Source organism: Phaseolus vulgaris, chromosome 2, assembly GCF_000499845.2.
Source record: "Phaseolus vulgaris cultivar G19833 chromosome 2, P. vulgaris v2.0, whole genome shotgun sequence".
Lineage (NCBI taxonomy): Eukaryota > Viridiplantae > Streptophyta > Magnoliopsida > Fabales > Fabaceae > Phaseolus > Phaseolus vulgaris.
Window position 1 is genome coordinate 48475068 of NC_023758.2, and position 27158 is coordinate 48502225.

General features: G+C 31.6%; 2 protein-coding genes and 1 long non-coding RNA gene across 3 annotated transcripts; all 3 read right to left on the reverse strand.

Moving 5' to 3' along the window:
• Window positions 1-1417: 1417 nt before the first annotated feature.
• LOC137812930 (aspartate--tRNA ligase, chloroplastic/mitochondrial-like) lies at window positions 1418-9439 on the reverse strand. The gene is made up of 15 exons (XM_068615188.1): window positions 8625-9439; window positions 8275-8418; window positions 7909-8018; window positions 7406-7517; window positions 7200-7271; window positions 6388-6479; window positions 6049-6169; window positions 4457-4579; window positions 4055-4250; window positions 3774-3961; window positions 3617-3688; window positions 2931-3029; window positions 2738-2818; window positions 2425-2482; window positions 1418-1907 (listed from the first exon to the last, which is right to left on the reverse strand). Exons 1-15 carry the CDS (start codon window positions 8991-8993, stop codon window positions 1741-1743), a joined length of 2004 nt encoding a protein of 667 aa, XP_068471289.1. The 5' UTR covers window positions 8994-9439; the 3' UTR covers window positions 1418-1740.
• A 9025-nt stretch (window positions 9440-18464) lies between these two features.
• On the reverse strand, window positions 18465-19583 carry LOC137812932 (pectinesterase inhibitor 7). Its single transcript, XM_068615191.1, has one exon. The coding sequence runs from the start codon at window positions 19497-19499 to the stop codon at window positions 18858-18860; it is 642 nt and encodes a 213-aa protein (XP_068471292.1). The 5' UTR covers window positions 19500-19583; the 3' UTR covers window positions 18465-18857.
• A 5011-nt stretch (window positions 19584-24594) lies between these two features.
• LOC137809835 (uncharacterized) lies at window positions 24595-25544 on the reverse strand. The gene is made up of 3 exons (XR_011080819.1): window positions 25115-25544; window positions 24978-25034; window positions 24595-24758 (listed from the first exon to the last, which is right to left on the reverse strand). It is a non-coding gene; the product is annotated as an uncharacterized lncRNA (long non-coding RNA).
• Between the last annotated feature and the right edge of the window lie 1614 nt (window positions 25545-27158).

Genomic DNA, 27158 nt, shown 5'->3' on the forward strand with positions numbered 1-27158 from the left:
TATTACAAGTAATGCAACATTTGTTGGGCCTCAAAGCCCGGACAAAATGGAGAATCTTTTATTTGAAGAAAAGTAGTTTTGTAAGAAGACATGCAATAGAATTGGGAGGGCCCAAGGAAGCACCATCCTTGACCAAACACACCTTTATTGACCAAACACACCTTCATTTCAATAAAATTCTAAATTTATAATAAATAAGCCAAAAATAACTTATTGGTCCATTTATGATTTATTACGACTATATATTAAAAAATTAAATCACCCTATGACTCTTTCATGAAAGATCATCTAACTCATTCATTAACCTCTCTTTTGTAGATAGATGTCCAACTCATCAATTTAAAATATATTATATTTTCTTTCCAAAACAATTTGTTTTTGTAAAATAAAAAAAAAAATATTTATGTACCTTCTGCCAAGTTGCATCCAAATACAATATTTTATCCAATAAATAAATTATACAATATATTGGACGGTTCATCATCCATCAAATAACAAATCATAATTCATGCTAACTAATTCATTAATTATTATTATTGTTGTTGGATAAATAAGTTTATCTGTATGTAAATTGTCTTAAGTTTGTTTAATTGTTCTGTTTAAAAGAAAATACATTTTTTTATTAATAATACTAAATAAAATCTATGCAGTACTTCATTTTAGATTCAGTGTTGTACTACTTGTTTTTTTTTTGTGACATGTAGTTCTTGTTGTGTTTTTGGTGGCATATTTATTTGGTTCTGAGCTTGCAGATCCAACAATTGAACCTAATGTTTTCTTATCAATTTTTTAAAACTTCTATATGTATGTGAATAAACATTGAAACAATACTTCAAATGAGAAAATATTTTCAAATGTGATTATAAGGGAAACAGAGCTTTATCTGTCAGTATAAAAATCTGAAGCTAATAATCTACTTAAATTATTTAAGTATAACTTTCAAAATAATTATGGCAAAGATAAAGATATAATCACTGTATTCTAAATAAATAAAGAAATATTACTTGCCAATATTCCAGTGTAAATTTATATGAATACTGAATCATTTTTTTTTCAATGCATTATTATTATCAATCTTGAAAAATACTAAACATGAAGAAAAAAAACAACTAAAGGAATTAGTCAAACATAGAAAATTCAATATAAAAAGTAGCCAATAAGATAACTTTAAGACTTAAATATCAAATCAAATAATTTATTACACCTAATACTTTCAGCAAATATCATACAGTGACATAATTCTGACAGCAACATCAGTGATTAGATTAAGAATTGAGCATTTGTTACAAAATTTGCCCCATTCATACAGGGTTTGGTGGGAGTTTTAGCATTCTATGGTGCTCAAGTCCCCACAGTGTGTTAGTGGCTAAAAATCCTTGAAACAGAATTATAGGAGAAATCATTGAAAAAGACAGGCTAACAAAATTGTTTTGTTAGTAAATTTCAACTAATGAGAGAACTTGTTTAATAGAATGTTTCAAAAATAGAATATGCTCCTAGAATTTCTCTTGTTAGTGTAGTTACATTGTGATGAGCTTTAACTAAAGATAGTTTCTCAGGCCCATTCCTCTGCACTCTTCAGAAAAAGCAATTGCAGTAGAAAATAATAACCATTTCCAATTTTAATTCTGATGATCCATCTCTTAATTTGTTTGGCTTTAATTAAATCTCCTCTTCCTTGATAAACATAATTCCTTACACCAATACAAAAATGGGTGTGCAGTGAAATAGAAGAAAAGTTTATGTTTTAATTGAGAGATCTTTGAGCTGCTGAGGATCCACCTCAGAAGGTGATCTGGTTAAGGCACACTGTGCAGTGGTTGTTTTTGGAAAAGCAATGACATCTCTGATGGAATTAGCACCCACCAACAGCATAACCAATCTGTCTAATCCATAGGCTATGCCTCCTACACAACAATTATTAATCAAATATACAATTATTCATTTTATGAACAAGAAGCAATCAGTGCTTTTGACCCAATGCTTCATACAATGCATTAAAAAAACCACAATGATCAAATTTTAACCACATAACCATCACATGTGTAAACCTGTAATCATGCAAGTGGAACCCCCTTTTTTTCCAAATCCTACGCAATCCAAACAACTGATTCTTCTAAACTTGCTTTTAAAATTATTCCCAAACATGAACCATTTTTTTAAAATAATTCTTTATATGGTCAACTCTACTAAATCTAAACCAGACCCTTGTACAGTTGCATTTCATGACAGCCCATGCATGTTTGTTTCACTGCTATTATTAACCATTACTTCAAAAAAGCTAAAGGAAAATTGCCTTTTCATAGATGAATGGTTAGACACAGAACAATGATCCTACTCTAGCCAGATATCAAACAGTTTCTCACAGGAAAAAAAGGAGGATTTGGGCTATAAACTGTTTTAGAACGTTAGGAATCAGCATACCATGTGGTGGAGCCCCCATGTCAAGTGCTTCAAGAAGATAACCAAACTTTGCTTCAGCCTGAAAGAAATTACAATAACCAAACTCATTTACACTCTTACTAATGACCATCTAGCATTGCATTGTAAAACCTTAATACGCTGGTATTTCCCTACCCTATAGCCATTCAGTTTTTATTTCCATTAGTATAGCCATTTCAAAAAATTTAGGCAACATTGAAACATTTTACAAATATAAAAAGATACAAAATAAATGAAGATAACTAAGCCCAATAATGGATTCGTGGTTATTATTTCAGACTACCGATCCACTAACCTGCTCCATTGAGATGCCAATTGTCTCCAAAACCTTTTGTTGTATATCACGTTTGTAAATTCTTAGACTTCCCCCTCCAATCTGACAAAAAATAGGCACAAACTAATTCTGTAACTAATACAGATTTCACTGGTCAAATCATCACCATCACAGCTTATAGAGAGAGGAAAGTACAGAAATGAATCTGAATTACCTCCACGCCATTGTAGACCATGTCATAAGCCAAAGCACGAGCGGATGCAAGGTCATTCATGTCTTCAGGATTCGGTGCAGTGAAAGGATGGTGAAGAGCCTGCATTAAACCATAATTAAGAATAATAACAAAAAACAGAAATGATGTATTGTACCCCAAACACTTTCCTAGGACATATCATATTTGCCAATATCAGAATATCAAGCACCAAGCACAGGCCCTCCTGTTGAATCTGGAGGGAAGATTTAGAGAAAGATCTGAATGGGAATGTTTCATTATTCAATTGAAATGCAGTACATATGTTCGACATGTCATCCATACATAAAGACTCAGATCATTTGATAGACTTTAGGAGATTATTTCCTAGGCTAATATTAATTGAGTACAACTTCCTTCACACTAATACCCATCATGATTACCTATTGCACATTTTATCATGTGATTCATGAAACATATTGTTGCCTAAGTGCACTAACTAATACTATTTCGAAAACCTTCCAAACAGAAGAATTGAATTATATTCAGGGCTTGATGAGAAGAAAATTGCCAATTCACACACATTGACATAATTTCAAAGAGAGAGGATCATCAAAGAATTATATTGACAAAGAACAATCATACAATTTCAGAAATAGACATTAATGATATTGGAAAATACACTGTCAGTTGATATTAAAAGAACAGACCTCGAGCCTCTGCTCTGGATCATTCCACTCGAACATTGGAAAATCAGTTATCCACAAAATTGAATGCCTGCCCTAAAAACTCAAACAAAATAATATTAGAAAAAGAAATAGCTGAGAAAGAGCTCCTTTTTTCTCTAAAAAACAACCACTGACTTACATGGTCAATCAAACCTAGGTCATGGGCTACATAAACTCTTAGACGGTCTAAAGTTTTATTTACAGAGGCATGATGACCCACTGCAAATAGAATGAGGTCACTTGGTCCTGCAGAGCATCGCCTTAATAAATTCTCTCTAATTGTAGGATCCATACTTGATACTAAAGCAGAAATTCCCTCCATGTTCCCTAAAATCAAAGGTTTACAACACAGAAATGGAATATAATAAATATCTCTCAAAAACATAAAAATAAATTATTACTAGCAAATTTATCCTTTACCATCATCCAAGACCTTAAGAAAGGGTAAACCCTTTGCACCAGATTTGAGTGCTTCATTGTAAATATCACCCTTCTTAAGAGCTGAATTTGAGTATTTTTTTGTACCAGAAGGTACGCATAATACTTTGATAACTCCCCCACTTTCTAAGGAATCAGAGAAAACTTTGAAGGAAGAACCTGAGAAAATGTCGGATACCTGCAGGACCGTAAAAATTATTTACATACACCAAGATTCCTTAAGAAGCAAATATAGGTATCTAGTGCAATACAAGACAACAGAAAGATACAACAATTATCAAATCAAAGAGAATACAGACACAAAAGAGAGGATTGTCAACAAATAACAACCATACACAAGAAACTACAGAAGTGCTATGGAGGAGGTGAAAGAAAGATCATTACATCTTTTAACTCAAGATCAAATCTGGTATCTGGCCGGTCTGAACCATATCTACTCATTGCTTCAGCATATGTAAGCCTGGGAAAAGGATTTGGTAACTCAACCCCCTTAATTTCAAAGAAAACCTGCAATAAATGTTCCCTATTTACACTTAGCACATTGATTGGCAAATGAGAGAAAATGGAAAGAAAAAAAAAGAATTAAGAAAAGAGAAAATAGTGAAATTCGTGATGTTGTTTGGCTTGCAAGAAAAAGTGGAGAAAGAAAATGGTAATTGTCGTTTTTGTTGTTTGTTCCAAGAGAAATAAGACAATGATGAAAACAATAATTTGACAAATGGCAGTGCTACTTTTCCTGTAACTTTACTACTGTTGGTAAAAAAAATCAGAAAATCAATTATTAAATTTAAAAATTGATCATCATACCATCTATATCAAACTAACAAAAAATCAATATATCTACTGATATAATCAAATTTTGAAAGTAAAGGACTTCCAATCGCATCAGGTACACCAACAAAAAGGGTTACTATGATGTTAGTTAAATAATAAATTATGAATGTCAATCAAAGACTTAAGCTTATGTGACTCACACTCCACCACTTAAAGTTCATTTGTGTCATCCAGCACATCACTATTAACTTTAAGATGCTGGTTTAATTAGGAACATTCCTATATTCACAGCTTCCAGAGTTTTCTTTGGTACAGAGAAGAAAATTTTTGAGGCAGGACTCACGCTTAGAATTTATTTTCTTTCACTTTTCTATGATAAACCAAATAAGCTCAAATGAGCTTTTCGTTTTCTCCTCTGTTTCTTTCTCATTTTCTTCAAATCAAATAGTGTGGAAGTAATAAGTATATATTCTAATATTGGTGATGAACAACTTAAAAATAGACAACACATATTCTTCCAAACAATCTGCCAATTGGCACACTCTTCCATGAAATCATCCTCGATTAATTACCAATTAGCAATTTGATAAAAAATTTAGCCATCTTTATCTAAAACCACATACATAAAATATCTGTATCGACAAAGTTTAGCTTAAAAAACTAGCGTACCCCGGTACTAGAAGGTTCCTTGCCATACAAATGTATAAGAAAGGGTCATTCAACAGCCTTATCCTTACATAATCAAAGAGGTTGCTCTTGGATTCAAACCCATGACCAACTGATCATCAAGGCACAACTTAACCACTGCAATAGAGTTTGGCTTTAAAAAATCGGCTCACTAAAGCAGAATTTTAGTTTGAGAAATAAAAGAAGCTCTTAAGTGGATGGATAATGATGAAGTACTTGTCATTGATAAAATATTCCTATTGAAGTTTGGAGATGCATTGAAGAACAAGGTACATTTCGCTAGCAAAGCTATTTAATGAGACTTTTAGATCAACGAACAAAGTTGTGTTTTTCCACTATAATTTGTCTTTAGTAAAGGAATCCCTTCTACTTATATACCTTGTTACTTTGTTCCAAAATTCCACCTCAAATCACGATATAGTAAAGGAATCCCTTCTACTTATATACCTTAATGAATAAAATGCATTTTATAAGCCATTGTCACAGAGGTCTCATTACAAATAGTACAACCTAACCTTTCTAATCAATTCTTCATTAAGCGTCAACATATCCTCGAAAGGAGTAAAGGCCATTTCCATATCTAGCTGTGTGAACTCAGGTTGTCTATCAGCTCTTAAATCTTCATCACGAAAACATCTGAAAACATAAATTGCATTTTATCCAAACAGAAAAGTCACTTGCATGATAGTTGCTTCAATTTTACATCTGGTATTGCTTACAGAAACAAGCATTATATATTCTTAATTTACGATAGTCACTTTAAACAAATGCTTATTTTTATGGTGAAAAAGAACTACATGTGGGACAATAACATATTCTCATAAAAGTAGCCAAACACGAGAAGAAAATATTACCTTGCAACCTGATAATATTTATCAAAACCAGCTACCATTAGCATTTGCTTAAATAGCTGAGGACTTTGTGGCAAGGCATAGAATGTTCCTGGCTTCACAATTCATGTGATAGTCAATCAACAAAACAATATCAAGTGGCTCACCAAAAATAGATAAAAGGACCTGTATTGATTTTCCAATTACTCTTGGCAATGTTTTGCTCATCAAAGATGCTACTCCAATAAAATAAAATATAGATATATGAAATTTAAAAAAAAATAGTGAAAAACATAAAAAAATTATCAGATATTATGAAGGGGAAGGAATTCTTAGAACTGAGTGTTTTCCTGTTTGCATTCAGACAGCAAAAAACACATAGCAAAGCCAGCAAGACTGCAAGAGCACATCTGCACATTCCTATAATGTCATCTCTTGGCAAACAAGGAAAGTGACTCGCAGTCATGGTATCACTATCAAGTGATGCCACCAGCATTGCTTCATGACAATGAGAGGAGAGGTGCATGACTAGGATAAGAGTTGCAGGCGGGTGGATTTGGTCCACCAGAAGCTAAATTGAAACTGCCTCCGTGTACTGACAGGACAGGACCAATATTTTTAAGTTCCAAACTGGACTACCAATTTTTTAGAGAAATCTAATGCTAGATTGTCCAGACTGAACACCCTTATTCCTGCCCAGGAGAAACCCAACTAATTTAATATATTACATACAAATTAATGGTTTGAAATATATTGAATAAATTTCATTATCATAATCTTGAGAAACAAAAACTGAAACTAATAATATCATGCATGAGTTGAAAAGATATAAACACCTGGATTCTTGATGGAACTAAGTAATCCCGGGCACCTTCAGGAGTGGATCTTGACAGTATTGGAGTTTCAATCTATCTTGTGACCAAAAAAGGTAAGACCAACACAGGATATCAAACACCAAACCCCAGAGAACAGTGGAGGGCGAGAAATACAATTACACAATGAAGAGAGAAAATAACTTAGTGATGAATTCATAGGATAGTACCTCCACAAAACCATGAACATCTTCTAAATATCTTCGAATGAGTTTAACCACTTTATGCCGCAGCAATATGTTGAAATTCATTTGTTGCCGCCTCAGGTCAAGGCATCGGTACCTGCAAAAGGATTTATAAGCAATAGATCTCCCATATAGATGAAACAATATGAATAGGTATAACGAAAGAAACTTGGATAGGTCAACCACAAAATTCTCTCATTTCTACAAAAGCTAAAGATAAATCAAATATTTGATAACTAAATAAATGACTTTCTAGCATGCAAATATAGACCATAAAACTAATAGCAATATTCATTGAAGACCTAAAATTCCATAAAAGTAAAATGCACCAACCAGGTGACTTGACAAAATTAAAGAATAAAAGTTATTTTCCATCAGATTGACAGGTAAAATAATAAGATTTGGATATAATCATTAAAAAACTCTTCAAGAAAGGTAAATAAATACAAATAAGCAATTGTGAGTATCATGTAACTTGCAGCTAGTACCTCAAACGGATTTCTTCTTTAAGAGAGTCTTTTGCATCATCTGCCGTAGTAACCAAGAATGGTAACTTTGAATTTACAGAATTTAGCACTTGAACTCTACTTGCAGCAACCTGATACACATATAAAAAAGAATGGTTGATATAAATAAATAGAACGTTCCAAACAAAAACAAAAAAACAGATCTTTAGACTTAGAGTCCAGAAACCAATCACTTGAGTACAAGCATTTATTCACAGAATAACAAGTGCTGGAGAAAATAAATAAGTTAATATATAAAGGGCTTTGATGTATAAAACAAAACCTTCAAGAAACAAATTCTTGTCGATTCAATACCAAAGTGAAATTACCCTTATTAATGATATATACCTCGATGGAACCTGTTATCATCTTCTTGTTGATTGACTCGTTTGGCCTAGACCTGACAACACCGTCAATTGCAACCACGTACTCAAGCCTCAGGTCATTGATAGCGGAATGGGCATCTGGAAATTCATCTGGAAGGGTTGTAACCTGAAATTCAAAGCTTATTTAAAATAAACACCAAGTACATTTACAAACAACAGTAAAGTAGTAAATGCATAACAGAAAATCACAAAAGTAGCATTGGTAATACAAAAACTTTTCCAAGTGAATGAGGCTAAGTAAACATTCAGGTGCCAATAAAACTCAAAAGAAAACTTGATTAAGAAAAACAACTACTTACAACAGGCAAGTACCTGAACAATTCCAGTTTGATCTCTGAGATTAAGAAATGTGAGGCCACCATGGACCCTGTGAAGGGCAACCCACCCACAAAGCTGGACCCTTTTTCCCACATCATTTGAAGACAATTCACCACAAAATGCAGTCCTGTTGATCCACTCAAGGGATTCAGTGAGGGCCAAAGGGGCTTTAGCATTGGAAGTGAGTATTTCCGGAGCAGAAGGAAGTGGTTGTGTTGAAGGGGTTGTGGAGGCAGAAACGGAAAACACTGTTCTGGTTCTTGAAAGTGGCAATGGAACTCTGTTGGAAACTCTGCATAGAAACACCAAAGATGGTCTGGTGCGGGAGGTCATCAAAGGCAGAGCTTTAAGGAACAGAGACATGGTTGTTATTTTTGTGTTTAGAAAATATAAATTAGATAACGGATACCCAGTAACGAATTATCCTTTAGAACCCCTTGAATGTTCAGAATTCAAACAAAAGATTCGGGCTTTGTAGAGGAAACAGATTGCAAACACAAAATTAAAAAATCGTGAAGTCGTAAAAAAAAAACTCAAATTTGAGCTAAGAGGAATAGTTGCTGCAACAGAAAATAATGGGTGGAGACTGAGAATGGAGGAAAAAAGAATAACTGCCGTGTATCCATTACCAGAAGATGAGGAAAAAGATAGATGAAAGATGAAGTACGGTAGAACACGGCTAGGGCAAGAAGCAGCAAGATGCCATGAGAGGGAGATAACAGATGAGAGATTCTTTCACCTAAACGACGTAGTTTCGAGGTAGAGATTGGGCCTAGCATCTGTAACGTGCCCACTGTTGATGATGTGGCAAGAATGGTGAGGTGGCAAGGACAGTTTTATAACTGTAATTAAAATATAAAAGGATAATACTTATATTTTTTATAAAACAACTTTCAATAGTATTATTTTATTTATATCTTTTAATTTTAAATTTATTTTTTATTTTTTATATTTATTTCTAAACTCATTAAATCGAAAATTGTATAATTTATAAGGATTATCAAAGTATATTTTTCAATATAAAACTAGATTGCAGCAACGGAAAAAGATTTGAAATTCCCTTCAGAATGCAACAAGTGGGGTGCAGGAAGCAATTTCGCTTACACTATGTTTGAATGAATTAAGGTGTCTAGTGTTGGTGGGTATTGGGAGGCACGAATTTTGGTGGTCGGCCTTTTCTTTCTTTCTGCACCCAATCAATTTTAACTTGCACCTTTAAATTTTTGAAACTCCAAAATTATTCTTGTTTATTTCAGTATATTCCAAATTAAAAATCCAGAATTGAGATATAAGTTCTCAAAATGGAAATTCGAAATACAACCCAATCAATTCTAACTTGCATCTTAATAATTTAATTCATTCTCATTTCTAATTCAATTATATTTAAATATTTAATTTCAATATTATAATATATTTCTGATCTTTTTCAATTATTTTAACATGATTATTCACCATTCAACTAGTATTTAAACATATTCTTTTAAAAAAAATACTCAATAGCATATTAATAATCTTTAATATAACAATTTTTACAATTCTTTTTTTTAGTCACGTCAATATAATATAATATCAACTTTCATACTACTTTCCATTCAAATTTACTTGTTTTCCCTCAATTTTAATACAAACAATCTCACATTTCAATTTTTTTTATTTATTTCTTTTCAAATACATTTTACATACCTTCCTCTATATCTGCATTAGATACCTTTGTAAAATAAATTTTAACTTTCTTAAATAACCACAAATAAAGTATAAAGTTTTATACTTTTAAATAGTTTCAGTTGCACTTATTTTAAGATATAATAGTTTTATTATTGAACATATGTGAGAGGGTTTGAGAGAAGATTCATTATATTTCGTAAAAAAAAAATTCTTAATTTTGTACTTTATTTTTCATCTCGTTAAATTTTTTTTATGGATTTTGTAGCTTTTCAAAAAAAAAAAAAACACAATCATCACTATTAAAAACACCACAAAATTTATCTCAACCACTAATATTTACCGCCAAACACTAAAAATAATTACCACCACTCTAAAATGAAAAAAGATACAACAATTTCTATTATATTTAAAAAAAATATTGTTGGAATTAAAGAGGTATAGAGGGAATTAAAGGTACCGAATATTAGTAATCAATAATAAAAGCAAACACAAGAAATTTTAAATATAATTAAAAACTAAATCCTGATGTATCTATAAAAAGGAAAGTGATTTTGATATACACTTTTTTGAGTCTTATTTTAATTTTATAATTACCTTCGTAAATCACTATTTTTGTTTCACTGTCTTAGTTTTCATGGATTATATACTCATTGCAATACCATTTTTACTCTTTTGGTCTTATTATCATCCTCTTTATATATGTTGAGGTGGGAAGTGGCATGTGACCTCAGCAAGCCACGTGTGATGGTACACATCACAGATAATAATATAATATAATATAATTAAATTAAATTATATTAAATTAGCTATCAACTAATACTAAAATGAAACAAAATAAATATGATTTTGAGGCACTGTGAACCCTAAAATAAGAAATACTGTGGACATCTTCCTATTTAACGCATTTATCTCTTATTTAAGAATAAAAACGATATCTTCTTTATTAAATTTCCAGATTATAAATAAACCGTTTTGTCATACTAACGAGATCGATTTATGACCTAAAAAAGATAACTATTTTTTAATGTTTTGAAAAAATATTGAATTAAAATAAATTTTATATGCAGGTCACAAAATATCTCTATAATAAGTTTGGATTATTTGAACACATGCCATTGTATTCTCAAAACTCAAAAGGAATTTGTAAAAATTGATATGTAACTGATTTTTTCTGGATAAAAGAAAATATCTTCGTAAGCTTCAATTATTTAAACACATGCGATGAAATTAATCATTGATCATCATTCTTTGTGAAGGACTTATATTGTGTGAAAAATCAATCATAGATTCTCTTCCACAAAAGCAACATGTGTCGTATAATTTTATTTTTTTATATATATAAAAAGTTTTTAATTTTTTTCATGTTAGGCATTATTATGCAATTTGACATAATAACAACAATCATCTGTCATCACATGAAACAAATATTATTAAAAAATACAAAAATATGAGAGATTAGACCAAAACACATATGTTAAAAAGACGATACATATGTAGATTATAATTATTCGTACGTAAGTATAATTTATTTACAATGTGGATGTATATATTAAAAAAACTTGTGAAATAAATAGTAAAGTGAATGATTAAAATAAGAAACATAATAGGTGATTCTGAACATCCGTGAAGCAAGCAGGAAAAGAGAATCTGGAAATCTGCATCTCTGGAGACATAAATAAATAAATTATTATTATTATAATTATTGAATAAACTATTGGTAACAGTGAGATGGTGTGGTGAAGTGAAGAGGAAAATAATGTGTGTTTGATCTGATTATTTGTCTCATTCTGATTTGAATGAAGTGTTTTCATTTCATGGGGCTCTTTCTGTCTCCAACCTTAACTCCAAAATCCACAAATCAAATATGCCAAACAATTCCTTAACCTATCACTCTCCTTATCAACCATTCAATCATCACATGCTTCAACCTTTTACACACATTCACATCTTTTTTGCTTTATAACATCACTATAATCGTGTTTAACTTTACGTCAATTTATATTCTAAAGTTTATTTACAATATTGAGTTTAAGTTTTGTAGCCATCAAAACAAAAATAATGGCAACAAGTATAAGAATATGATGCTTAACGTTTGTCGAAAATACTTGGCCAATACCTCCCTTCTAAGTAAAACATCATTATTATTGTCCTTGCTTTAAGTCTTGTTCCTTTCTTTTGGTTTAGAAGCATTTTTAAAATTCAACTTCTATACTTTGTTTAAATGGGTTTTCATAACAGTTATTTGATGGTGATTGCTCTGATAGGGATTAATCTAGAATAACTATGAATGGTTTGAATCGATGTGCAATAGCCATTGCTGAGTTAACATACCAAGTACCAATATATGTTTATCTGATATTAAATTTATTAAAATAATATGACCGTTATCTAAGACTAAAGTCTCAATAATCAGTGGGTGTCATAAATGAAGGTTTAAAGTGAATGTGCCATTATTGTTGGAAGCCAATTCTTGAAAAATGACAGGTAGCATACCCTAAACCTAGTTATATTGCATGATTTATTATTGGACCAGTGGAGTATACTTAGTTTTAGGCAATAGAGTTGATAAATACACCAAATCAATAATTATTACGAAGGTTTGCACCCATTTATATACAATGAAAGACTATAATCTCTAGTCGATGTGGGATCTCCAACACACCCTCACACCGAGACTGTCAACTCGTGCGTGGGACTATATATGGCTCTGATACCATATTAAAAAGTGGACTTTAAATCTAACTCAACCCCATAAAACCAGCTCATAGAGTTGAGGTTTGCACCCACTTATATACAATGAAATGTTCTAATCTCTAATCGATGTGAGATCTCAAACAATAATATAATTTTTTTGAAATAATGATTATTATTGTTATGGACCTAATCCGATTATGTGAAATAAGCAGATCGTTTTTCTATATTGACATTTAAAATACTAATATTAAAATATATTAATTTTTCTACTAATATAAATCAAGAGATACTGAATAATCCGTTTTTATTATTGAAATTGGACCAATAATAAGATTACATATAGAAAAGATATGATTAAGACTCTAATATACGTAAGAACAGAAAAAAAAAAAAAACAAATACAGTTCACACACTCGACTAATAGTACGATTATTTTTAACTACACTGAATAAGTTTGAGATGTTTGAGATGGCCAGAACTTAACAACTAAAACTTTGAAATTATACATTATTTATCGTCAACTATTCTACCATCCTACCCGATTAAATTAAAGTATGGGGATGAAAGTAAACTAAGGGAAATTAAAAGTATTAGCAAAATTAGTTAGTTCTAAAGCTGGTCACACGTTTATTAATTGCACCAACCAAAAGACAAAACCTTGATTAAAGCTTTGCAGCTAACACAATTATTTGGCTGCTTCCTCGAAATCAATGTTCTGTCATAACCTTCTGTGTCATCCTTAATCAAAGAATTAATATTATTAATAAACACTGCACGCATTTACATGTGTTTATTTGAGGTGAGAAGGGATATTCAAGAGTTTCAATCATAAAAACAAATACAAAAGAGCAAATCATACGCACCCTTATTATCGACACCTCTCAACATCTATTAAATCGTATAAAACTATATATTTATAAATAACTTGATACTAATTCAATAGATCCTGATTAAAATAAATTTTAAATTATTATAATATTATATTAAGAAATGAATCTAACTCAATCTTATAATAAAATACAATTCATAATTATTTATATTATAAAATATTATTATTTGTGATGAACGTAAGATTTTTAACAGAAAAAAAATCCATGTTGAAGTATCTTTTTTAGTTATACGCAGGCATATAATTGTGGATGTAAACCTAACACAATAGACAATGTCCATTAATACATATAAAAAGGCATCCCCAGAATAAGCCTCCCCCAAACTAAAGCTGAACTATAAAAAACTATATATGAAAGAGAAAGGACCAGACAGCATCTCTATCTTTATCTTTATTAAATCATGTAACAAAAGCTAATTAATTAAATTAAACAATTTATATAAAAAGAAAAAGGACAATTGCTTTTCCATAAATAAAAAATCGTGGCCCTGTGCATTGTTTTTGCCCAGTCAATGCACTGCTTAACATATTGTATTAGAAAACTACTTTGAGGTATACAATAATAATATCTATCATTACTCGCAGTAATCTTTAATAATTGTTCTCTAAATACAGTTTCATGCAATTGTATTATATATATATATATATATATATAAAAAAAATTGTTCTCAACAAGATACGTTGAGTTAAAAAAAAACACGTGTGAATTTACAAATAATAAAACCATGTAAGATAAATTTATATAATAATTATCTTCAGAAGAAAAATAGGTGTGAATCTGAGCACAATGCAGAAGTGAAGAGTTAATTATTTGGTATTGATAGATCTTTGTAAAATAATATTTTGTGGAAGAAACCAGTTACGTAGGTTACAAGAGTGATTAATAGTAGTGCAGAACTTTTGTGGTGTGAATGAGAAACGAAAAATAACTTAATGTTTGCACGTATCTGATTATGTCCCATGATAAGGTATAGTGAGATTCAATTGGATTATCTATTTATATGAGTTGATTAGACTGCTCTATAGTTTCCCATCAAACAAAAAGTTATATTACTTAGGACTAATGGCGGCTAGTCTTATTCATAATCATATATCTTCATGCATTTTGTTTTTATCTTGGAAAATATTAATTTCATACCTATACAATTTTGTTTAATTTTAAAGTTTATTTTTAATCTTATAAGAATATGTATCATTATTGTAAGGGCATGAGTTTTTTTTAATCTTCATCTCATCATAGTCTTATTAGCATACGTCTGAGACAGAAAGAGAGAGAAAGTATGTAAGGTCATGAATCTGGTTCGGTGATTAGCAATTTATGGTTCATTTTTTCACCTGCATATCTAACATGATATTATAGCATAAGTTAAGGCATCTCAATCAATTAGTCCAGAATCATAACCATAGACGAAAATCTTAGAATTTGGTCTATATATACCAAATAACACTCAACAAAAGAGCATCTAATAAACATCAGTAAAAGATACACTTATTCTTAACCATTTTGAATGTTCTAGGACAGAGATCGTCTATATTTTTGTCTAGAACAATTTTTTTTTTATCAGCAATAAAAAATAAATGAATGGGAACCACTTCTGGGGTGGTTCAACCCTTATACATAAAGAGCTAGCACCTTACCAACCTCCAACCAAGAAACACCTTCCAACTTAAATAAGGAACAACCAAACCAACTCAAGAAAGCATTAAACAACCAGCCTCATACAATCCACTGGGTTCAAAACCCAGTTGGGGTACGTAAAGGAATCACAACATGACTTTGCATTTAGAACAATTATATATTTTAATTTTGTGATGTAGTTTTTTTTCTTTGTTAATAAAATGGTTTTAGTGCAAGTAAGGTGATAAAAAGTATGGTGTAATTAAGATTAAGAATGATAATGGAAAGGAAAAGAGAAATATTCGTGCATGGGAACATAATAAAGAACATGAATCGTGGCCTATGAAAAAACAATGGAAACCGATTGATAAAGATTGGTGTGGACCCTCCGGATCAGGTTATTTAATTTTGCGTACTGGATTATGTTATTCCAAAAATATCACTCAAGAACATATATATCCCCATTTTCCACATCATGATGTGGATCATCAACATTTCTGTGGTGATTACCAAAATTAAATTAAATTAACATTTGTGTGGTTGCAATTCTTCATCTGCATACATTACCAACAGTGAACTTGCGGGCAAAACTCGTCAATGTTGATAAATATACTAAGATGTTTAGAAAATGTTCTACCAATATGTTTTTTCTTTTGTGTGTTATGATTCATATAACGTATTTTTTTAGTTTTTATTTATTATTAATTTCATTTCTCTAGTATCGTGATTTTGTGTTAAAAATAGTTTTAAATGTTTTGATGACAGTATCAATATTAATTTATTATATGAATTTTATTGTTTTTCCTTAAGTTTTTTCATGGGTATGTCAATAATATAGCTAGAATATTATTGAGATAGGTCTGCGTCATAACAATAAACAACCCTCCAATTTCAGAACATAAATCCAAAAACTAAAAAAAAAAAACCCCACCCAATCACGTGTAAATGAAAGGATAAACGATCACGTAATTCTAACGATCACGTAAGGATAAACTATCAACTCACAGAACGCCAGGGCAAGAAAATTGGATTTGGAGTGTGATCCTACATAATAAAAAACGAAAAAAAGTACTTGTTTGTTTATATATATTATTTTAAAAGTTACATAAAAAAAACCTTTAATTTTTTTGTAAAAACAGGTTAAAATGATATTTTAAGATTGTAATGAAAAGGAAAAACTGAAAATAAAATAAAATATTTATTACAAAATAGACTTTAAGTCTAACTCAACTCCATAAAATCGACTCAATGGAGTGAGGTTTGCATCCATTTATATACAATGAAAGGTTTTAATATCTAGTCGATGTGAGATTTCCAATAATATTAATTTTCTTTCTTGGTGAGAAGGTGTCGAACAATTAAAGAATGGAAACATTCATAAAATTAAACTATATCTGAGTGTTTGATTCAAAGAAGGGAGGAGAGAAGACCAAAAATATGTAAAGAAAAAGGGAAAAGAAAACAAAATAAAGGAAGAGGGGTTTTATATTGAGGATTTGATTGTTTACTTCTAATAGAAAAAACAGAGCTCGCTAATTTTTTTAGTATTGTTTTGTGAAAAAAAAAGGGTAAAAGGATTATTGTTTTCTTCCTTTAATCACGAGAATGAAGAAAAGCAATGAAATAATTTTTTATCCGAAGTGAAAACACATGTAGCAGACAGTGTTTTTTGTTTGAACTAGATCCATACATGTGATGATTTGATCGTCCCGTGATGTTTGGTGTCTCTAAAGATTGAATTGGAACCCCACTTCCTTTCACACGGCGTCAAAAATAATTTCAAACTCGTAAAGTTGGACCAAGTTTCTATCGCTAGCTCAAGCATAGGTCTTAAGAATGTGAGTTAGATTTAAGATCACCATATTTTTCTAAATGACTTAACACTTACAAACCCTGTCCAATTAAACATATATTCTCTAACGGGTTTGGAACCTAGAGAACGATTGTTCCTGCTTCCATCTTGGGTCAACGGTCAACGATGTTTCAAACTATGCTACGCCTTCCTCCTTTCAGTCGTCTGACTCCACAGGCGGGGATGGTACCTGCAGAATGCACTCCAACGCTCAAGTTAGTTGAGGTGTTAACACTCGGTGACAGAGTACTGTAGATAATGACATACATTTTTCCTTGAAATACGTGTTACTTATATTACCTTAATGGGTCTTTATTGGTGGGCCGGTAGAGTTGTACTAAACAGCCATTAACTATGGATTAACTTTGTTGACTTAGTCAACCATCGACTCAACGCCAAGAATCAGTCGGTCACATGTCGTCTCGTGACCTTCTCATCATGATTTAGGCGGCTACTTAAATCGAGTATTGATTGGCTCACTTAGTCGTCGATCGTACTAGTACACCTACAATATAGTTGTACAATTATATGTATTTTAAATTATTTTATATTAACTTTTTTTTCGATCGGGTCGATCTGCTCTTCTCTTTCTTCTCTCAAATTATCTGTGTTTTTTTTTTTTTATTCATTGTTTTTGTGAATTTCACCATCGATTAATACCTAAAAAAAACCTTCGACGTTCAAAGTAAAAATTCACTATTCAACACCAAGATTATTTAAATTATAATTAAAAATATATTATTTAATATTTAATTACTGAATAGTTTCATTAATCTTCTATTTGAAGATAATGATTTTAATCCTATCAATTTTGATCAAGGATCGGATCTCAAAGGGTCATAAAAGACCCGACCGATACACATTCAAATTATTAATGTTTCATGTATTGATTGTGAAAAAGGGATGAGCAGCAGAGCTAATCCATGCTCTGTTTCTACTCCCGCCAATCTCGACTACTTTTTCCACCAACCGCTGTTGCAATCAAGTCAAAAATCTAAATGAATTCAGAACAAACAATGGCCACTATTTTATTTTTCTTTCCAAAAGGGAGAAAGTAGAACGCCTAATCCAGAAATTTACAACTATTGTTTTAACCAGAACAAAAAACACAAATGATTAACATGCACAAAGCCGAAAAATATATCCTTCCTTAAAGCATCAATCAATCAACCCAACAAACTAAAGTGTCATAACTCACACTTCCACACACTACTTTCACTCCTTTCTTTTTTTTGCTACACTCTCCATTCTATCACGTGAAGTGATGCGTTTCTCCACTTTCTTGCGTGACAGCAGATACTACAAGAATACAAAAATTTACATACAAGGAGTACTCACGCGTCCCACACACACTACACTTTTATCTTCTTCTTTCTCTTTCGTGATGGTTGTACGGTAAATTTAACTTAAAATTAATTACCACAGCCTATTCTTTAATTAACCTTTTCTTTTCGGAATTTAGAAAGTGATTAAAATCAGACGGTGAGTGATGTGACACGTGGAAAGAGTTCAGGGCATTCCCTTGCCGGCGTAGGAGTTGACGAGAGCCAAAGCGTTGCTGGTGAATTTCTTGACGTTGGTGACGCGATTGCATACATCCGCTTTCACCGGACACTCCGCTACGTCCTGGAATCCGTCCGTGCAGGTCTCCTCGTCGGTGAGAGCGGCGCTCATCCACGTCTGCACGTTGCTCATCTGGAAGAGGAACGAGCCGGCGCCCTCGCCGGCTGCGCCAATCTGCCGCATCTGCTTCAGAGAGCCGCGGATTTCGTCCACGGCGTCGCCGAGGTTCGAGAAGCAGTCGTGAAGCGCTAGCGCCGCGCGCGAGCCGCTCGTGCCGTAGTCGGCGTCATGCGTGAGGTTGGAGATGTAGGAGGCGGCGCGGTGGGCCTTGGAGAGACTGACGCTGATGGCCACGCGCGCCAGCTGGCCGGGGTTCTGCTGCACCGCATTGGCGTAGCGGGAGAGGGAGGTGAAGCACACGTCGGGGTAGAGTGTGGTGTTGCAGCTGGAGCGGATGAACTCGGTGTCGCCGTCGTCAGGCGCGGGGGCTGAAGCGTCGTATGCGGCGGCGGCCACCGGAGAGAATGCGGCTGCGAAGAGGAAGAGAGAGAGGAGGAGGTGGAGAAGGTGAATGCGTTGGGTTCTCATTGTTATAGTTTGGTTCTGTTTCTGTTATGGGTTTGTTGTTGCTTTGTGAGGGTAGTGTGTGTCCCGTGAGTGAGAGAGAAATGAAGAGGGTTTTTGTAGGCACCCGTTTAGTGTGAAATTACTTCTACCTTCTTCCTTTCAACTCGAATAACAATATTGCCATCAACTCAGTTTTTTAATCATAATTAAAAAAATTTACAATAAATTTAAATTTTTTTAAAAATATAATTATCATTTTAAAATTTTGTTAGAACTATGTTAAGATTGTGAGAAATTTAATAAATATTTTTTTGAATTGAATGTTTTATCAATATGTTTCATATGAGAATTATACGAGTACGTATATCCGACACAGATTCACAATTTAAAAAGAGTGTTAAAAAGAGTGTCTGAGCTTCATATAATCCTTAAATTATAAGTAATTTTAAAAGACATGTAAAATGATTCGTCTTTGGATTTTATTTTTATTTTTAAAAAAATTGTAATTGAGTTATACATGTGAATTCTTTATAATGTAATTTATTAATATATTTTGACGACAAACAAATAAATTAGTATATTTTAGCACTTTTTGTATTCACTGTAAGTTGCGATGTTTGGGAAACTATGAGGAAAAAATAAGTTACTCAAATGAATTTTGTTGGGGTACGAATTACTGAAAAATCATCGATTAAGAAACCAAGTTGAAATAATTTGACTTATAATTATTGTTTTTTTGTTTGTTTGTTGTGAAAAGAGATTTGGTTGAAAAGTAGTTCTGTTAGGGAGTTTTTCCGGCTTTCAAGGATATCTGAATTCACGCGACAAGGAACAAATTTTGCTTTTAAGATTCATAATAGCTGTAATAAAGTGTTCAAGACATTGTATAAATATTTTCAATTTAAATAAAATATAAAATAAATATATATGGTTAACTCAAATAAATAAAAATAAATTGAATTGAGATTATAAGTGAGTAAATTTTGGATATTTTATAACATCTAACAGAAAAAAAAGAAAAGTGGGTGATGTTAAGACTAGACAAAAAAAAATCATTATTAAAACAGGAGTTTTATAAGTTATTGTATTTCTTCGGCACATATTTGGGTGATATGTTGGCATGTAATAAGTTAGTTATGTTCCTCACGCCAACAAAGTCATATTATAGTTGAATTCAAGCTTACTTTTTTTGGAAAAGGCTAACTATTAACCAGTAATCAGCCTATAATTTTGCTATTATGAAGATAAGATTAAGACAATAAAGGAAAAAATAATACAAATTAAGACATAATATTATTTCAAACAAATATTATCCTACTAAAAATGGAAAGGACAACTCGTCGATTACGGTGTGTTTCTCTTAAAACGAGTTTTTAGTTAGTTTCCGATGAAAACTGAATGTCCATCTGTAAAAACTCTTAAATGTTTAAGTCAGTAGAAATGTAAAGATAATGATAAATTCTTAAAAAAAGTCAAGAATAATATAAAATAAAGTTTAGTGTGTTCTCTTAATAAAAAAATCACCACCTATTTATAGATCTTGATAGTGTTGGAGATCCCACATCGACTAGAGACTAGAACCTTTCATTGTATATAAGTGGGTGCAAACCTCAACCTCATGAGCCGGTTTTATGGGGTTGAGTTAGGCTTAAAGTCCACTTCGTAACATGGTGTATAGGACGAAGGATTGATGAAAGATGTTAGTTGGGTGAGAGGAGGGAAGAGGGAAAATAATGGGAGGCATGTGTAAGAAATGATAGGGAGAGAAGATGGGCATTGGTTGGCGTGGGGACACTTCTTACATGATCTAATTAAATAATGTTTTAGGTGATACTTAGTGGAAGGAACCCATCAAAACCATTCCTCATTTAATAAAATTAAATAACTATATTAAATGACCATACTTCTTAACTTGGATTATAAATTTCTTGAATGCAAAATTTTGATGAGTTCAGAACAGCAAAGAAGACAAAGAAGATGACACTAAATTTGGTTTCTCAACCCTGGCACTAGCGTAGCATGCGCAGTGGCCACTCACGTTTTGCGGCTAGTGCAGAATCTTACAAATCAACCGTCATTTTCACTCCGTGACCAAATTATCATACTAAACATGCATTCTTCTTTCTCTCTCTGCTCAAATCTCATTTCTCAAAACATCAATATCAGTTTTTTCAATCAAAATAATTTGTTAATAAAGTATATTTCGTATAATGCCATGATTATTTACCAAATCATAGAACATTAATATGTAGAGAAGCTAAATTTTCTTCAATTTTTAGGTTTAGAAAAGACCCTCAATCAAAATATGTAGTTGAGATACTAAACGTATTCTTGTAAGTTTTAATGGGCTCCAAGGAAATGATGAATTTCACCTATAAAAAATATTCTGACGCTCAACTTAGTAAGAACATAAAACAAAATAAATATAATGTAAAATATGAGTTGAAAGTACTTCTTGTGTTGTCTATTGTGAGTTATTTTCTTTTTCTTAAATAGGATAGTGTTCTCCTCCTTCTCTGTGTATCTGATCTTATTATTGGTTTAGTTCAGTAATAAATGTGGTCTCATCCTATTTAAGACTGATTATCCGATCCTTGATTTGTGCTTATACAACATTAATGTTCTTAAATATGAATATCTATAGATGATCTGTTTATATGAAATATCAAACTTAACCCATAATACTACAACTCCTAATCTCGAACATAAATCAATCATAATACAACTCCTAATCTCGAACATAAATCAATAATGTTAAAAACAAAGTTTATTCTCATGAGTTAACCTACATATCTCTTATTTGACTCGATCCATAATGGGCACACCAAACTAAATTTGATTATTTAGGTTTTTTTAAAGGCGTGGAGTATTGTGCGATGGCATCCACCACTAGAATAGCGTTAATTGGCTATAACCTAATAAAGCAGCAAAGACTTGGGCTTGCACTTTTTGTTTAGGTCGGTTAAGACTTTGGGTTGTTAGTTAGGAAATTGGGGGTGCATGTAGGTATGAATGTCCCTCACATTTTGGCCACTATGCTTCAAGCGTGAAACTTTTGTCCCCACTTTTTTTAACTAAATAGTGCCCACCCTTCCCTTCCACACACACCATTCAAGACACACACAATAATTGTTTTTGTGGGAGTTAACTTCCCACACTCCTAGGGACCAAAACCAATTATAAATCATTTTATAAAAATAATTTAAAATTCTAATATGAAAGAAAAAGAAAAAGTTTGAATTTAAAAACTATGTATAATCATTATACCTACCACCATTCAAGCAACTATTTGCTCTATTTGTCCAAACTTAAGTATAGAGTTGGAGAACAAACTAATTGAACATGATAACGTTTGAAAAAGCTACAAGTTACAACATTGTGGTGTTTCTTAGCTCTGATAACATCTTTACCTTTATTTTCAACTCTGACTTTCTAAGGGTCAAATGCTGAAAAGTGAGGAGCAAGAAAAAAGAACCTCATAATTTTGATTTGAAACTGTTGTCTCTAGGAGAATCCATTTGACAAGAACTTACCAAATAACGGGCTCAACGGCATAACTGACTCTTCTTTTCATCCACAAAGTAAAAGTAAAAGTAAAGAGAGGAGTAGCTTTTACTACTAGACTACTAGTTAGTACATTTATTGAAACACATTATTCAATATTTTGTATAATGATTCATTAGTAACTTTTTTTTTATCAGGAGAAAAGTAAATAAATAAATAAATACGAATTATTTAATGTGTGATCCAATCCATATACATATAATTTTGTTGGATTTTGATATTTTGACAACTTCTGCTCCATCTACAACTACAATAAATATTAATATTTATAATAAAAAAATAAAAAAATAGAAAAAACCTTTTTAATGAAAATACAAGCAAAATGTAAAATATTTTTTTTTCCAAAATTAAACAAAATTATAAATTTCTATAAATAATTAAAATATTAATATTTACTGAGTTGTAAGGTAGAACACAATTGTCAAATAAATATTTTTGAATCTTGTTAGAATCTACCAACTCAAAACCAACTAAGATACCTAAAAAATAAAATCAACAAACCTAATTACATACATTAAAAAATATTAGAAACAAGTCAACAGTCAAGACACCAATTAAAAAAAAACAAGAAAAACAAAACTAGAAATAATTCCAAACTAAGTTTTTAATTAAGTGAAACAAAACAAATTTCAGAATAATTAATCGCTGAATTATAAAAAAAAATTCAACATGCAATTCATTAAAAAAACCTAAGATTAGATAAAAGTAAATGCAATAGAACAACACCTATGCATAAAGGAGTTGTACTTATTGATGTAATTGTTCTTTAAAGAATTAGTTTCACATTCTTCAATAAAGAAGGGTTGCATAAGTAATATTTTAAAATTTTATACTATTTTATTTTAATTACTATAAGCTACTGAACTAATTTTTTTTACTACAACCTTAACAACCCTAAAAGGAGGTTAATCGAACGATTTCCACCATCTAATTCTGAATACTTTTTTTATTTCTATAATAATAAAAGACAGATGAAACCCCACAAAAAGAAAAGGGCCCATTGCTCTTCAAAGGTATGCGAGTTGTTACATAAATTGTTAATTTGAAATAAAGTGAGATACCAATTCCAATTGAATTTCTCATATTCTTCTTTATTATCTTCCATCAGTTATGGCATTCTTACCATTTTATACCTCTGTGACTTGCCATCACTCTTACACTACTCAATCAAACATAATTTTGAGTTAAGATTTCTAATTATAGAAATTGTATTTTCAAAAATAGATTAATCTACATCATTCACACGCATACATATTTGTCATTGAATAAAATTTTCCTATTTATAAATCATATTAAAAGAAATATTAATATCAACTGATTTGTAGCATAATCCCTGACTTGTAGGAAAATATAGATATATTTAGAGAATATCTTTAATCAACATTTAACTAATTTATCGAATATATTTCTCTCATATTTCGAAACATAATGTGACTTATTAAGTGATCTTGTAATTGTCGTTACTGTCATTTATTATGTGTCTTGTGTCTTGAGATGTTCTCTAACTCAACCGATTGATCATCAAGATCTGGTTCGTCCAGTCCCGGTACAAAAGCAAAGAAAAATATATATAGATAATATAACATGACTGTACGTGGATAGAAGGGAATTTGAGATAAGATGGTAACCGAATACAGTTGGGCACTGTAAAGAGGAAGACAATGTGAGAAGCCTCTTTGTGTAGATTTTTAACGCTTTGGGATGATTTATCCACATCTGCACACCAGCATAACATCCTTGTCAGCCAGAACCAAGGCCAATAATAAGACTCCGTGAATGAAGGATAATTACAAAATTCCACTCTTTATTATCTTTGGTTGTGTTGTGTGACTGTGAATTCTAGTGGGGTCTAACTTGAATTCAGTGTTTATTTCATTGGACCAACAAAAAATCTAGAAACATGGAAGCCAAAGTTACTTGCACAGAGACAAACACCTGCCATAAACATTTGAACACTTTTATATCGATATTAGCATCATCCACTTTCCTAACCTGAAACAACAACACTTGCAAACGTTTGTTATGAATCTTGTGTTATAGAACAAGTCATGTTGAACTTTGTTTTAGTGTACCTGTGAATGGGTTTGAGAATAATCCTTCTTCAATCATTCACATCTCGTGTAATGATCTAGACCTTGGAATATCTGATGAGCAGAAATTCAACCTATATATATGTTCAGACATGTTTGCTCTCATATGTGTTGAAGTATTAGGCTTTAAAACGAACACAAAATAAAAGGTTTCGCGAGGCGTGAGTAATCACTGTCCGTAAGGACTTATCCGCGGTGTATTGCGTAAGTCCCCCAGAATACAACAGGAACTTTCCGGATGTTTCCGAAGATCAGAACTAGCAAGTTACTCTTTAAAAGAGTAATACCCAATGGAACCCAATATAATACTTAAAAATATAATAAAGTAAGTGAGGAGAGAGAAAGTGAAAAAGAGAGAAGAAAAGAAGCTACGGTGGGTGAAGAAGATGAAGAGAGTGAATGAGAGAGATGTGCATTTGGAGAGGATGGAACCCCTCTTTATATAGGGATAGGAAGCAAAGATATTTTCCATCTCCATAGCTGATTTCAATTTGCTGTTGCACCTAATTTATTTTCTTGTTGCACTCATAACAGCATTTGACATCTTCAATCAACTTCCTCCAAAATCTTCCACAATTCTAGACACGTGGGTTCACAATTGTTTTTAAGATATTTTGCAATATCTACTTCGTTTTACAACAATATGTTCAGCAATTAAATCAGATTTGAGGTAACAAAAATATGCAGTAGATAAGCACAGCCTTACGTGTACTAGATGTGATATCTATAGAAATCATGTCACAAATGAAAAACAAATACTTTTGTTTTTTCTTTGCTTTCGTTAGAAAATAACATACATATCGTGAAAAGACATCAACTATCATTAGCAAAACCTTCCTATTATAAAAAAAGACCCCGCTGCGATTGTCACTAGCCAGAAAACTTGATCTGGTGCAATGTTTGTCGGATCCTTAATTGGTAGAATGTTAGGAAACTTGTTTTTGGGGTTTTGTATAAGGATTGGGACACCTTTGAAGTATCTCATTTTATTTATTCTTTGCTGATAAAAAAAAATCACTTGCCAAACAGGGAATTCAATAATGCATTTGGTGAAAATGAGCAATCCCACTGTTCGGTACGCTAATATAGTATGACATAGTTTCGGAATCAAGATTAAAGTCAGTTTATAAACTTTTTCCTCTCCTAACTCACCAAGAAGGACAAAATCGTACCGACCTTTAAAACAGATAATACCTCAAATAAAATGATTAACTCTATCGATATTATCTCTCGAATTTAAATTTGGAAAACTCACTAATAAGAGACACATATGCTAAATAACATCTTAGTATGCTATCATGTAGAGTTTTTTGTTAGTCTCACAAGACATGTTGCCATTTCAGGTACGAGATTGGTCTCACATAAATTAAAAGTAAATAAAATGAGCACAGTATAAGAAAAAACACCTAGAATCCGATGTCAAAGTTTTAGATTGAAGGTGATAATTGATTTCTTATACGAAATCTTCGTGACTTGTCTAATTTTCCTCACGTTTACTCACAATAACCCAACACGACTTAATAAGAAATGTATGTGTAACTTTCTCCTTTGTAAAATTAGGATTACAATCCTAACAAAGACATTTTCACACAACTCATGCAGAGGCCTTTCAACAAATGGACTATGTGACATTTGGCTCCAACAAAGCCAGAGTCATGTTTCACCAATACCTGACAAAAAAACAACTTAACAATGTGTCTCATTAAATATGTCGTTGGAGTAATATGCTGTTTTAAACACTAATAGCTTATTCATTTTCCATTTATTCTCGTCATTTGCTTTTAAATATTACTCTTCTCTGTGTAAACTTAAGTGTAACTCTTCATAATTTTGTTTATTTTAATATTTAAATAAAATAGTATTTTATTTATTTTTTCGTCCGAAGTTCATAAAATCTGAGGATCCAATGAATTGAAATTCTATGATTTTATGTTAATAAATAAGAAGCCAATATGGATTGTGAAGAAAGGGAGAAATGATTATATATAAACTTTTGCTGTCATGCTTCCTGCTATGGTGTTGACAG